The sequence below is a fragment of the Schistocerca americana genome, chromosome 2 (assembly GCF_021461395.2).
Source record: "Schistocerca americana isolate TAMUIC-IGC-003095 chromosome 2, iqSchAmer2.1, whole genome shotgun sequence".
Lineage (NCBI taxonomy): Eukaryota > Metazoa > Arthropoda > Insecta > Orthoptera > Acrididae > Schistocerca > Schistocerca americana.
Window position 1 is genome coordinate 196,897,186 of NC_060120.1, and position 13,157 is coordinate 196,910,342.

The 13,157-nt window shown below is 38.9% G+C and overlaps 2 protein-coding genes across 3 annotated transcripts in view; one reads left to right on the forward strand and one right to left on the reverse strand.

Moving 5' to 3' along the window:
• Positions 1-1,373: 1,373 nt before the first annotated feature.
• On the reverse strand, positions 1,374-3,317 carry LOC124590819 (putative ZDHHC-type palmitoyltransferase 2). The gene has a single exon (XM_047131678.1). It carries the CDS (start codon positions 2,978-2,980, stop codon positions 2,009-2,011), a length of 972 nt encoding a protein of 323 aa, XP_046987634.1. The 5' UTR covers positions 2,981-3,317; the 3' UTR covers positions 1,374-2,008.
• LOC124590782 overlaps positions 3,042-13,157 on the forward strand; it is a 281,346-nt gene continuing 271,230 nt past the window's right edge. Inside the window, exon 1 of one of the 2 annotated variants that reach the window (XM_047131676.1) lies at positions 3,042-3,313. In XM_047131676.1, the coding sequence (XP_046987632.1) occupies positions 3,241-3,313 (73 nt within the window). In that variant the 5' untranslated portion in view covers positions 3,042-3,240. The remainder of the gene's footprint in view (positions 3,314-13,157) is intronic. The other variant, XM_047131675.1, reaches the window with a different exon arrangement.

The following is a 13,157-nucleotide window of genomic DNA, read 5'->3' on the forward strand; positions in this document are numbered from 1 at the left end:
GTTTTCAAATCAGATGACAGGTGTGTATTATTTCCTAACTCAACACACATTTTACAGCTAATGGATGTATGTATTTCAACCATTAAAACAAGAATGGGAAGTATGTGAAAAAATATTTATCCAACTCTGGAAGTAAAACATAAGAAAACTTTGGATTGATACTAAAGGAAGCATGAAAAGCATTTCTGAGCAAACAATACAGAATGGTTTTAGAGCTTCTCAATTGTGTCAATTCAATGTTAAAAATAACTTAGAAAGTAGCTACATAGAATATGGAAAATATCAAGAACTCATCTCCAATGATTTCTAGAAGTACCTGTACTAACAAACTAGTAAATCTTAAAGGTGGTTTACAATTTCTGGAAACCAAAATTTTAGCTGAGAGACTAACTACTGAAAACAATTACGCAAAGGAAAACTGATGTGGGGACAAAGAAGACACCTAACTTTCCCTAATGTGGAGAAAATGAGAAAACTGTTCAATGAAGCCACAACCCATCAAAGAAAATGCACACCTGGTACAGGCTGTTTACAATAAAATCAACCAAGAACTGCCATTTCAATCACATTCAAGTAGCCCTCAATCTCAAGACAATAAATTAAGTTCAATAATTTCTTCCTTCTAAAATAATGTCTGATAGCTCACAAAATAAGGTTTTACTTTCAGGAATAGTCTCTCTCTGCTAATTTGGAGTATAGTCCATTGACACTGAAAAATGCTCTTCAGGGGGATATAGCATCACCTTTCAATAACAATTTCTGAGGCATGGCGGGCATACCATAAAATACAAGATTATGAGAAAAAAGGTAAATTACAGAGGGGGGGGGGGGGAGTGTGAATCACAAATTGTGAAAAACATAGTGTTAGGGACTTTCATGTTGGCAAAGTTTTACAGTGGCAATCACTATGTGTCAAGGGAGACTTGTCAGATGGAATGAGGAGGAAAGACTGATAATGTCTTTCCTTCTCATTCTGTCAGGTTAGTCTCCCCTCACCTGGGGTTCATGGTGACTTTTCTGAACTTTAGCCCTTTCCTTAAACATCTCCAGTCCTTTTCTTTCAACCCCTCTTCCTTCCTCTCCAACTCTTCTGTCAGAAGGAGCCACTGGCTCCAAAAGCTTGTAAAAGTTAAATCCTTTTGTGTATGTGTGTCCCCCTGCTGCTGCTGCTGCTTTGTGAGTGAATTTTTTATCTATCCATTTATATTGTACTACAATAAAATTGTATTATTTCTCTCACATTTTGTGCTATACAATTCCCCACATCCTAAATACCACAGAATGGTTCTGAATTCTTTAAATAGATGTTCAGCTAACTGTCAATATGTTCAGTAAACTGTCAGTGAGTGGTACATACGGAAATAATACGCAAATGACTGGTGCTACTGTCTTTACCTTCAGTTTTTTTTAATAGACCCTGGTACAAATAAATTTATGTGAAAAGTTTCCCAGAATACTTAGTAAAACACACATAATGAAGTTCTAGATTATAAAGAACATTTTAAGCAATGGGTTGAGAATCAAAAAAGTTACATATGAACTACTCACCATTCTGTTAAAGACTGGTGTGTTAGTTTATTTTATTCTTTATGATCAATTTAAAAGTGCACTTAGAAGCAAAATTCATTAATTTCCCCTTGAAACATGATTTTCAAACTCAACTGCTTGCTTTTCTTGGAAAATTTCCATATATCAATTTACCATTTTGGATCTACAATAAAACTGCTGAAGATTAGTAACATTTTATGTTACAACACATCTTAAGTGATTTTCACACAACAGTATATTTACAGTATCACAGAATATATTACACACAGAAAGTATAAATCTAGCAAACATTTGCACAGAGGTCTGAATTTCAAGTTTATGAATTTGACAGTTAAATTGTGTGTTATTTTACTGGATGTACTCAAATCGAGTTATGAAGATCAGATCCTAAATCTTGCTTGAAGTTTATGCAATGTTTACAGAAGTGCTTGGTTTTATCACTTTAGTCGTGGTCCGAAACTTAATTTTCTTTGTGGGTGTTGGACGCTACGTTGAAAGGCAAATACCTCATTAGAATCATTGGGAATATTAAATTAACGAGATTATGCTTTCTAAAATGCGATGCATTGTTTCTTGTAAATTTCAGGAAGGAAATAATATCCCGTTGCTTATGTGACTTTTGTAAAGTTTTACTTCTTGCTGCTTTGCACAAATAGTAGGCGGCAAATGCCAAACTAAATAGAGCCAACGACACGCACACATTCAACAGCAATTTTTCTATTAGGTTATATGTATATTCTTCGCCCGATAACCATTTCGCAAATGATACTGGAAAGAAGTGCTCCATTAACACTGTAGTAGAGGAGTCAAGCAAATTCATTTTGTTGCACAACAACAGAGTGACATAAGATGATGTTAGACCAGTGTAAATTAACAGAATAATGAAGTATGTGATATTTTTCATGCTAATACACGTTCCCAAGAAAAAACAATGATGATCCCGCTCAATAATGCATTTCTTACACACTGAGCAATGGGAACATTTTATGAAAGAATTCTGACAGCAGCGAGGGCAATACCAAATTCTTTGCATTGTAATGTCTGTGTTCGAAACAAAATCGTAATCATAAAATTTGTTTTCCTCAACATTCTTTTCGCTGTTACTATCCCATGGAGGTGATGAGTTACTGAAGTCGTAATCATCGGAAGCGGCACTCAGTAGTTCCCAACTGAAGTAACTTTTATCTTGACTTCTTGAAGCTGTGCAGTTGCGGTTGCCAAGTAGCAGTGCCAACCAGTTTAAATAGACTTGCGATAGCAACAATGCGAAAACCAAAATACTTTGTCCAGTTTCATCAAGAACTCTAAGCGTCACATACAGAACCCATAATGAAAACAGGACAGTAAATACTGGAAATATCTTCAATATCTGTACACGACTGTCATTCATCCTCGAACTTACTTTCACTACTTCACTGTAGTATTCGCTCATTCACTAAACAACGCTCACTACTCTGCCTCACGTCAAGTCGCATGTCTGGCAACGAGCAAAGACTATGTTTGATTTCTCCACTTCAAACACATCGGTTCAAGTATAGTACATAAACAGTGAAGAAGTTGATTTGGAAATTTAAGTATCAGTGGAAACTGTAGTTATAATTTTACAGTGAAGTCAAACGATTTTATTTCCATACTTTACTACTTGTCTGTCATAACTGATTGCCCTCGCTATTGACAGTATTCTGTTACATTATGACTGATTTATCTACCCTTTTGCGCTCGCTTTCTAGCAAAAAGGGATTGCCAGAACTCATTACTCTGTCAGGTAACTACAAATTATATTACTGTTGCTACAGAGAACGAAAGTCTTTACCACCTTTTCATTTCACTTTGCTATTTTCCGTTTGGTGAAGGAAAAGGCGGAAAGTTGTGCGGGTGTCGGCGAGCTGTTTAAAAGTGAAACAACGAAAGCTACTTTAGTATCGTTAAATAGTTAAGAAATTTAGCTGTTTTCTGTTTCGAAGCAGACGCCTAAAAAATGAGTGGAATGTAGGGATCCAATATTCGTCCGAATACAGATACTTTGTGTGCAAACAATTTACGGAAAAGCCATAACGCGAATTAGGTGGAATTAGCGTTAACACAAAACAGAAGCTCACGTGGAAATAATGTTGCTGAGTCGAAACACAAATTATCAGCAAGTAAGGACGTTTTTCTTTGGCGACGAGTGTTCGTTACCGAAAAATCTGCAAGGCTTAATAAAGATTATTTGCGGAATACGACGAGTAAACAAATGACATCAAGGCAGCACGTAAGAAACTGTAATAAAGGATAATATTCAACCGCATGGCTGCCCGGTTTATCCTTTCCTATTATTTAGTAACCTTGATCCTTTCGAGTTCCCTACGTAAAACAACAACCGCCCCCGTGGCTTAGCATTTCCTCATCAGATGATACATCTGAATTGTGTATCAGATAGTTCCACCAGCCTTTCTCGGACTTCCGTCTTCTAATCCTCCATTGGTTTTCATTTCCTCCGCAGACATCGTTATAGTATAGCACAAGATTTGCAACGTTTATGCTACTGTCAAATGACTGGAGTCTACTTCTAAGTTATTTTTCTCGTAGGACTGCCCACGGTATTAATGAAGTTCAGTGCACAGTTATTCTCTAATTGTCTTAGATCCAACTGCTTCTGAGTACACATTTCCACTCCAGAATTAATCGGAAGTGATAATACTTTTTCTTATTTCATTCCTGGACAATATTTTTTACTTTTATATGTAGGCCCCCCACTATTATTTATATTATGAGAGCGTTCTACTGTCATTCCATTCTTCAACTGAAGTAAATTATGTCAACTTCCTTCCTGTGTCCACACATACTGATTTCTGTTTTGTTAATCATTTTACATTCAGGCCACGTAAAGGTACTACATAGTGGGGTTTAATGATGCATCTTACTACTTGCCCAGTGTATACATTAAAAATCTGTTTTCCCTACGTGAGATGGACTCAATGGAGTGTTCACATTTGTGCAGCGTAATTTAATCACTTAATTAGAAACACTTAAATTGTGGTATAAAGTTCAAGAATGTTAACAGCTTTAATTTCTGACAGTCAGTATTAGACCCAAGGTTCATTGTACAATGATACAGAATTTTGGAGCCTAATACAAGGGCAAATATAAGTAAATACTTTTCGATTAATGGAGGCGATTCACCAAAAAGCTGAAGTGTTGAGCTGTCAATAGGCACACACAAAAGAAGGAAAACTTTGTAGCTTTTCGAGTTATCCTTTGCCTTTTATGGGCTAGAGTAAAACACACACACACACACACACACACACACACACACACACACACACACACACACACTCTCTCTCTCTCTCTCTCTCTCTCTCTCTCTCTCTCTCTCTCTCTCCCCCTCTCTCTCTCTAAGCCCCTACATGTGCTAGCTGAGCTGACGTAACAGTGCAAATGCTGTACTTTGGCATGAGGACTGGTTGTCGTGGGGGGTAGTGTCAGATGAGGTGGGTAGAGGGCCAGTGGCGGGAGGCAGGGAGAGGGACTGGGGGTGCTGGCTGGGAATGGAGATTGGAGATGTGGCAGGTACCCTTATTCCACTGTTAAGTTGATGCGTTGATGTTGACCTAACCAATACAGGTTCCTCGTCTGGAACTTAGCTGTGGACTGACTGTCTCGGGACCAAAAATCGGGCTCTTATATATCATCACAATAATAGGCACTGAAACTACACATTGTTCAATGTTTAATGCACAGAAATTGCAATTAAAACCTAACTCATTAAATTAACTGAATACATTGAAAACTTACTTCTTTTAATGGTTTCTTCTGCTACAAGTGTTTAGTTTAGCAGAATTATTTGTTTAAATGATGAAATTAACAGATATAGCTATACAAACAATACTTTTGACACAATTGGTCATTACTTTGGAATTAATTAAGGGTTGCCTTTGCTAACATGTTTTCGAATAGAGCCAAATAAATACTTAAAGAATGTGTTAGTTGTTCCTCCAAATGTTTATAATTATAGAATTTATATTTGTTTATAAATCAACAATAGAATTTAAGTTATGAAACAATTACTGAATTCATCCTATAATGAAAGATATTAACTAGGGATAGTCAAAATGAATTAGAAAATTAATTACATACACAAAAATAAGCACAAAATTAGATCTGGTGCTATATTCTTTAAAACTGAGGGCTAGCATAATCTGCATTTCATGAAAATGCAGATTATATTCATGTATGTTAATGGTAATTAGTCACACATGAAAAAATGAATTTTAACGAGGCATGTGGCAAAACAAGAGGAGAAGTAAAAAGATTCCACCTTGCTTCATCACAACCTTTGTCCATGTTAAACCCACTAGCCACCAACAGTACCTGCATTTCGGCAGCTGCCATCCATTACACACCAAGAAATCCCTCCTGTGCAGCCTATCCACCTGTGGACGATATATCTCCAGTGATGAGAACTCCATTGCCCACTATGCTGAATGCCTTGCGAAGGCCTTCACAGACAGGCACTATCCCCCAAACCTAGTCCACAAACTGATTTTCTGTGCTGCATTCTTACACATCCTGAATCCTCACACCACCCCCAAGAATCAGCTATAGAGGAACACCTTCCTCATCACGTTGTGTCACCCTGTACTAGAAAAACTGAATGATGTCCTTCAGCAGGACTTTGATTATCTCTCTCTTTCCACCCTGAAATGAAGGACATCTCATCTAAAAGCCTTCCCACACCTCCTAAAGTGCTGTTCTCTTGTCCACCCAACCTACATGACATCCTAGTCCATCCCATGTCACATCCACTTTCAATCCCTTGCACATTAATCACATTCCTGTGGAAAATGAAGGTGCAAGACCTTCCCAGTCCACCCACGTAGTACCTCCTACTCCAGCCCTGTCATAGACTTATCCTACTCCATCAGATACCAGGCTACCTGTGAAAGCAGCTATGTCATGATGAATGACCACAGCCAAACTGTTGCCAAGAACAAACTTGAATACCTGGTGGCACAGCGTGCAGTTGAGCACAATATGCTTGATTTCAATGGCTGCTTCACTGCCTTGTCCATCTGGACCCGTCACTCCACCACCAGCTTCTCTAAACTACACAGGTGGGGGTTATCCTTACAGCACATCCTTTACACCCCTTAAATTGTCCTGACCTCTATCTCAGGTAACCCACTGTTCCTGCACCCTCCATCCAACAGTTTCCGCTTCCTCCATCCTGTCACCCCCTCCCAATTTATGTCCCCATGTCGCCTTCAACGTGTGCCACTCCTCACCAGCCCTCATAATTGCACATTACATGTTGAGGCCATGTACCTACAACCCCTCCTACTCACATTCATAGCTGGCTAACAGACTGCTCCTTTGAAGCTGCTAGCCACTTAACCTCAGTCCCTTTCCCTGCCTCCCACTTCCCTCTCCCTCTTCTCACTTCATCCAACACTACCCCCACCGCAATCATTCCACCTGTTAAAGTACACCATTGGCACTCTTAGTCCAGCCGGCACCATGTAGGGGCATAGGTGTTATGAGGTGTGTGTGTGTGTGTGTGTGTGTGTGTGTGTGTGTGTGTGTGTGTGTGTGTGTGTGTGTGTGTAAGTAAAGTATACAGGTATAGGATAGTGCGTGGCAGAGGTTGCCCTGTACCACTACTAATCATTTCCTTTCCTGTTCCACTTGCAAATAGACTGAGAGGAAATGACTATCTATGTGCCTCCGTATGAGCCCTAATGTCTCGCATCTTATTTTCGTGGTCCTAATGCAAAATGTATGTTGATGGCAGTAGAACTGTTCTGCAGCCAGCTTCAAGTGCCAGTTCTCTGAGTTTTCTTAATAACGTTTCTCAAAGAGAGCATTGCCTTCCCTCCAGGGATTACCATTTGAGTTCCTGAAGCATCTCTGTAATACAGCTTGTTGTCCAGACCTACCGATAACAAATCTAACAGCATATCTCTGAATTGCTTTGATGTCTTCCTTTAATCTGACCTGGTGTGGATCCCAAACACTTGAGCTGTAGCTCACACCAGCGTCCTACATGTGGTCTTGTTTACAGGTGAACCACACTTTCCCAAAATGATCCCAGTAAACCGAAGTTGACCATTTGTCTTCCCTGCTACTGTCCTCCCATGCTTGTTCCATTTCATATCACTTTGAAATGTTATGTCCAGATTTTTAAACAATGTGACTATGTCAAGCAGGACACTACTAACGCGGTATCTGAATGTTATAGGTTTGTTTTTCCTACTCATCCATATTAAATTATGTATTTCTACATTTAAAGCTAGCTGTCATTCATCACAGCAACTAGGAACTAGGTCTGAGTCATCTAATATCTTCCTAAACAGTCACTCAACTTTGACACCTTCCCATAAAACACATAGTCATCAGCAAACAACTGCAGATTGCTGCTCAACCTGTCCACCAGATCATATACGTATATAAAAAATAATAGTGGTCCTATCACGCTTCGCTGGGACACTCATATCAATACCCATGTCTCTGATTAACAATCTCCATTCAGGACAACATACTGAGTTCTATTACTTAAGAACTATTCAGGGCACTTGCACATCTGAAACTGTATTCCATATTCTTGTATCTTTGTTAACAGTCTCTAGTGTGGCACTGTGTCAAATGCTTTTGGTAAATCTAGAAATATGCAATCTTCTCGTTGCCTTTCATTGGTAGTTCAAAGTATATCATATGAGAAAAGGGTAAGCTGAGTTTTGCATGAGTGATGTTTTCTAAAACGGTGATGATTCATGGACATAAACATTTTAGTCTCAAGGAAATTTGTCTGTAATTTTGTGGGTCCTGTCTTTTACCCTTCGTATATACAGGAGTCAACTGCAATTTTTTTTCCAGTTATGTGGAACTTTGAGCCGGGCAAGAGATTTATGATAAATACAACCTAAGTAAGGGGCCAGTGCCGTACAGTATTCTTTGTAAATCCAAATTTGGATTGCATCAGGACCTGGTGACTTACTTGTTTTCAACTCTTTTAGTTGCTTCTCTATGCCAGGAATGCTTATTGCTGTGTGTGATGGTCAAATGACAGTATGTGTGTATGATTCTCCTGCATGAATGAGTTCTTAAATGCAAAATTTAAAACTTCAGCTTACTTTTTGCTCTCTTCTACTGCCACACCAGATTGGTCTAAGAGTGAATGGGTGGAAGCTGTAGGTCTGTTTAGGAATTTGACATAGGACCAGAATTTTCTTGAGTTTTCTGCCAAATCTTTTTGAAAGTAGAATGGTAGTAGTTGTTGTATGCTTTATGCATAGATCTTTTCACAGGTGCATGAATTTCTACTATTCTTTGCCTGTCATCATTTGTACATTCTCTTTCCAGTGGAGAGTGCAACAGCCTAGCTTCCTCAGCATTTTCCAAATGTTATTGTTAAACCACAGTGGGTTTTTCTGTTCTTAATCCACTTACTAGGGACATACTTCTCCAGTGCACGATTTACAATCTGTCTGTACTTTGCTCATATTTCCTTTACACCCATCGTACTAGAACTAAATGATGTTAATTCATTGTGTAAGTGAGATGCTAACAACTGCTAATCTACCCTTTCTAGCAGAAACACTCTCCTAGCTTTCTAAACTGATTTGTTAACTTCAGTAGCCATAGCCTCCATGATGACATCATGATCACCAATCCCTGTCTCTCAACTGACGCCATCGATAAGGTCTGGCCTGTTTGTAGCTGCAAGGTGTAAGATATTTTGTTGCTTGTGGGCTGCCAAACGAGCTGCTCAAGACAGTTATACACACATGTTAAATGAAGGGATGACTAGTGGTTCACTGTGGCCTTGTTGAAGGAACCATCCCTGCACTGAAATGATTTAGGAAAACTATGGAAAACCTAAACAAAGATGACTGGACAGGGCAAGCTCCATCTTCCTGAATAAGAGTCCAGCATCTTCACAACAGCGCTGCCTCATTTGGTTGGTCACTACTGTTCAGTTGATAGTTGTTTTGCAGACCATCATTAAGGTAGCCATCCCATATTTGAGAAGTTTACAAATGGACTGTTTGATCATAATGCCTGAAAGCTTATTTCAATATCTTCAGTGCCCCTTATAGTGCATCTGAGCCCCAGGAGAGAATAATTATAAAACAAACAAAACACATAGGTGATTGGCTGGAGGGATAATAATATTAGAGATAATGCTAATCCAGAGTACAATTTATTTTCAAACAACATACCAATCATTTTTGAATAAGTATTCCCCAAAGAAGTTGTCTGAGTCTAAGCCAGGCAGTCTTAAAAGGTCACCATTAAAAAAAAAGTTATAAAATATCTTGTCGGCTGAAGAAATGTAACTATACTTAAGCATCATAGAATTTTACACACATCAAAAAATGTTTTGCATTACCCCGGTTCCCAGAACTCAGTTCGATCGCATCTGCATTGTTACTTTGTGCCAGGAAGGGCTCTCAACAAGGAAAGTGTCCAGGTGTCTCGGTGTGAACCACAGCAATGTTGTTCAGACGTGGAGGAGAAACAGAGAGACAGGAACTGTCGATGACATGCCTCGTTCAGGCTGCCCAAGGGCTACTACTGCAGTGGATGATCACTACCTACGGATTATGGCTCAGAGGAACCCTGACAGCAATGCCACCATGTTGAATAATGCTTTTCGTGCAGCCACAGGACATCGTGTTATGACTCAGACTGTGCGCAATAGACTCCATGATGTGCAACTTCACTCCTGACATCCATGGCGAGGTCCATCTTTGCAAACATGACACGATGAAGTGTGGTACAGATGGGTCCAACAACATGCCAAATGGACAGCTCAGGATTGGCATGAAGTTCTCTTCAACGATGAGTGTTGCATATGCCTTCAACCAGACAATTGTCAGAGATGTGTTTGGAGGCAACCTGGTCAGGCTGAACGCCTTAGACACACTGTCCAGTGAGTGCAGCGAGGTGAAGGATCTGTGCTGTTCTAGGGTGGCATTATGTGGGGCTGATGTATGTCACTGGTGGTCATGGCTGTACAATACGTGAATGCCATCCTCCGACTGATAGTACAAGCATATCGGCAGCGTATTGGTGAGGCATTTGTGTTCACAGATGACAATTTGCACCCCCACGTGCACATCTTGTGAATGACTTCCTACAGGCCAACGACATCGCTCGACTAGAGTGGCCAGCATGTTCTGCAGACATGAACCCTATCGAACGTGCATGGCATAGATTGAAAAGGGCTGTTTATGGATGGTGTGACCCACCAACCACTCTGAGGGATCTATGCCGAATCGCCGTTGAGGAGTGGGATAGTCAGGACCAACAATGCCTTGATGAACTTATGGATAATATGCCATGACACGTACAGGCATGCATCAACGCAAGAGGATGTGCTACTGGGCAATAGAGGTACCAGTGTGTACAGGAATCTGGACCACCACCTCTGAAGGTCTCGCTGTATGGTGGTACAACATGCAATGCGGGTTTTCATGAGCAATAAATAATGTGGAAATGATGTTTATGTTGATCTCTATTCCAATTTTCTGTACAGGTTCCAGAACTGTGATGCAAAACTTGTTTTGATTTGTGTATTGATTCAGCTCAGGTAACATATATCATCATTAGCGACATTTGTTTTGCATCCGCTGCTGGTTAAAGACCTACTCCAGAATTTTCCGTAAATTATGGTCGTTGGTTACATGCACTCTTGTTGTTCCTGTGCATTTTTTTAATGTCGTGTACCCACCTTTCACTAGGCTGCCATTTGGGTCTTTTCGTATCCCATGGAATCCAGCAGAGAACTACTTAGATCCACCTAGCATCCATTCACCTGGAGACATGTCTCACGTAAATCTATTTCCTTTTCATTCCAGAGATAATTATGTCTCATATGCTAGTGTGTTCCCTGATTGGTCTGTTTTCCTGTCTCTTTTAGTAACTACAGGAAACATTGATCATATGAAACCCAAATTGGCATAATCGGTATCACTTCAGGCCGGGGGATTACCTTCATAGTCTTGGATGTTATTGAATTTAGCATATGTTAAGATTCAGGAGTAAGTAAGAAACACATTTTTTTGTTTTCTCCAGAAAAATTTCTGCCCCGAGATACAGGCCTCCAAAGATGACACTGCAAACACCATATTGAAGATGGGAATTTTAGAAAATTTTTAAAAATGCCTTATCTCTGTAACAGTTCTAGGTATTTCATTAGGGCTTTTTAATTTGAAAGCTAATTGCTTTGTGATTACAGTGGTATCCTCTGTTTGGAAACGTCTGTCAAAGTTCTTTTACTGTCACCTTTTGAAATTTTTTTTTTATAATTTACAGAATTTTTTTTTTTCAAAAATGCCAATCCAGAAAAGTTAGATTTTTTCTGTTGATTAGTACCATGTAGTACCATATTCTCTGTAAAGGAGAGCTTCCACCTTTAAGTTGGCAGGTTTTATCTTATAAGTAATTTTTTTTTTAACTTTCAAAGGTAATGAATGTCTTCAGTGAAGTTGTTTCTTACTAATTACTTTGTTACAATGTTTATTTCTATTGTCTTTGGAGCAGTTATTTCTTATCATTTTCGTTGTTGCAGTTATTTCTTTTCACTTTCATTGTTGCAGATATTGCTTACTCTTTGTTGTAGTTTCTTGTCAATTTCTTTATCGTGGTTGTTCATTGCAGGTTACTGTTTTGTAGTTATTCAGTGCTAATTTGTTTACTGAAGAGGCATCCAAGAAATCGGAGACCATCCTGTGAGTTATGTGTTTTTGTGAGGAATTTGCCAGTTGAGACAGTTGCAGTATGTTTTGTGAAAAGGACTGTTTGAAATGTCTTCTGACCAGGGCCACAGGAGAGTGAAGTTTGCTGACTATTTGTAATCCATAAAAGAGTGATATATATAAGACAAATAATAATAATAATAATAATAATAAAAATGTTCAGATTGGGAATAAGTGTTCTCATTTGAAGTCTCTGTTTCAAAGTGAAGACGTTTCTTGTGATGATTTTTTGTGTTCTAAATGTTTTGATAAAATAACAACAATGTCCCATGGTGCAGATTTTGCATCAATAGAGGAAGAATTAAATACCCCGAATCAGTCAGCTGCAGAAGTAGGTGTTAGTCCTGTTAAGAAACCGTGGTCAGTGAAGATGAATCATAAGCTCTATGCATCAAGAAAGCACAGAGAAATTACTAAAGCTATGGATGAATACACTACAGCAAAACTGACCACACTCTTCAAAGCAGAAATTCCATCTTCAAAAGAAAATGAACCATAGCACTCGTGCACCTCTTGCCAGGAATTTTTCACAAATATCAATTAAGCTATTGAATATTGTGCATCCTACAGTGAAAAGGTGCAAGTTTTAACTGTCATTCTAGAGACATTTTCAAAGAAAACAATTTTGAACCATGTTCTATCAGAATCGAAGTATATGGAAGACAAATAAAGAAATGTGAGGTCTGTAAAAGGAGTCTTTAGAAGACCAGATCCCTATTATGGTCATCCTATGGATGCAGCTCAAGTTCAAATAGTGCAGTCATTTTATCTGGAAGATAAATAGGACTGTTCCCGCCAAAGTGCCAACAAAAAAGACACTGTAACTGTAATAGTTGGAGGTCAAAAATTCGTGAAAGTGAAGAGGTACAT

Coding starts and splice junctions, on each gene's coding strand:
- LOC124590819 (XM_047131678.1), bottom strand. CDS start 2,980: ATGAGCGAATACTACAGTGAAGTAGTGAAAGTAAGTTCGAGGATGAAT.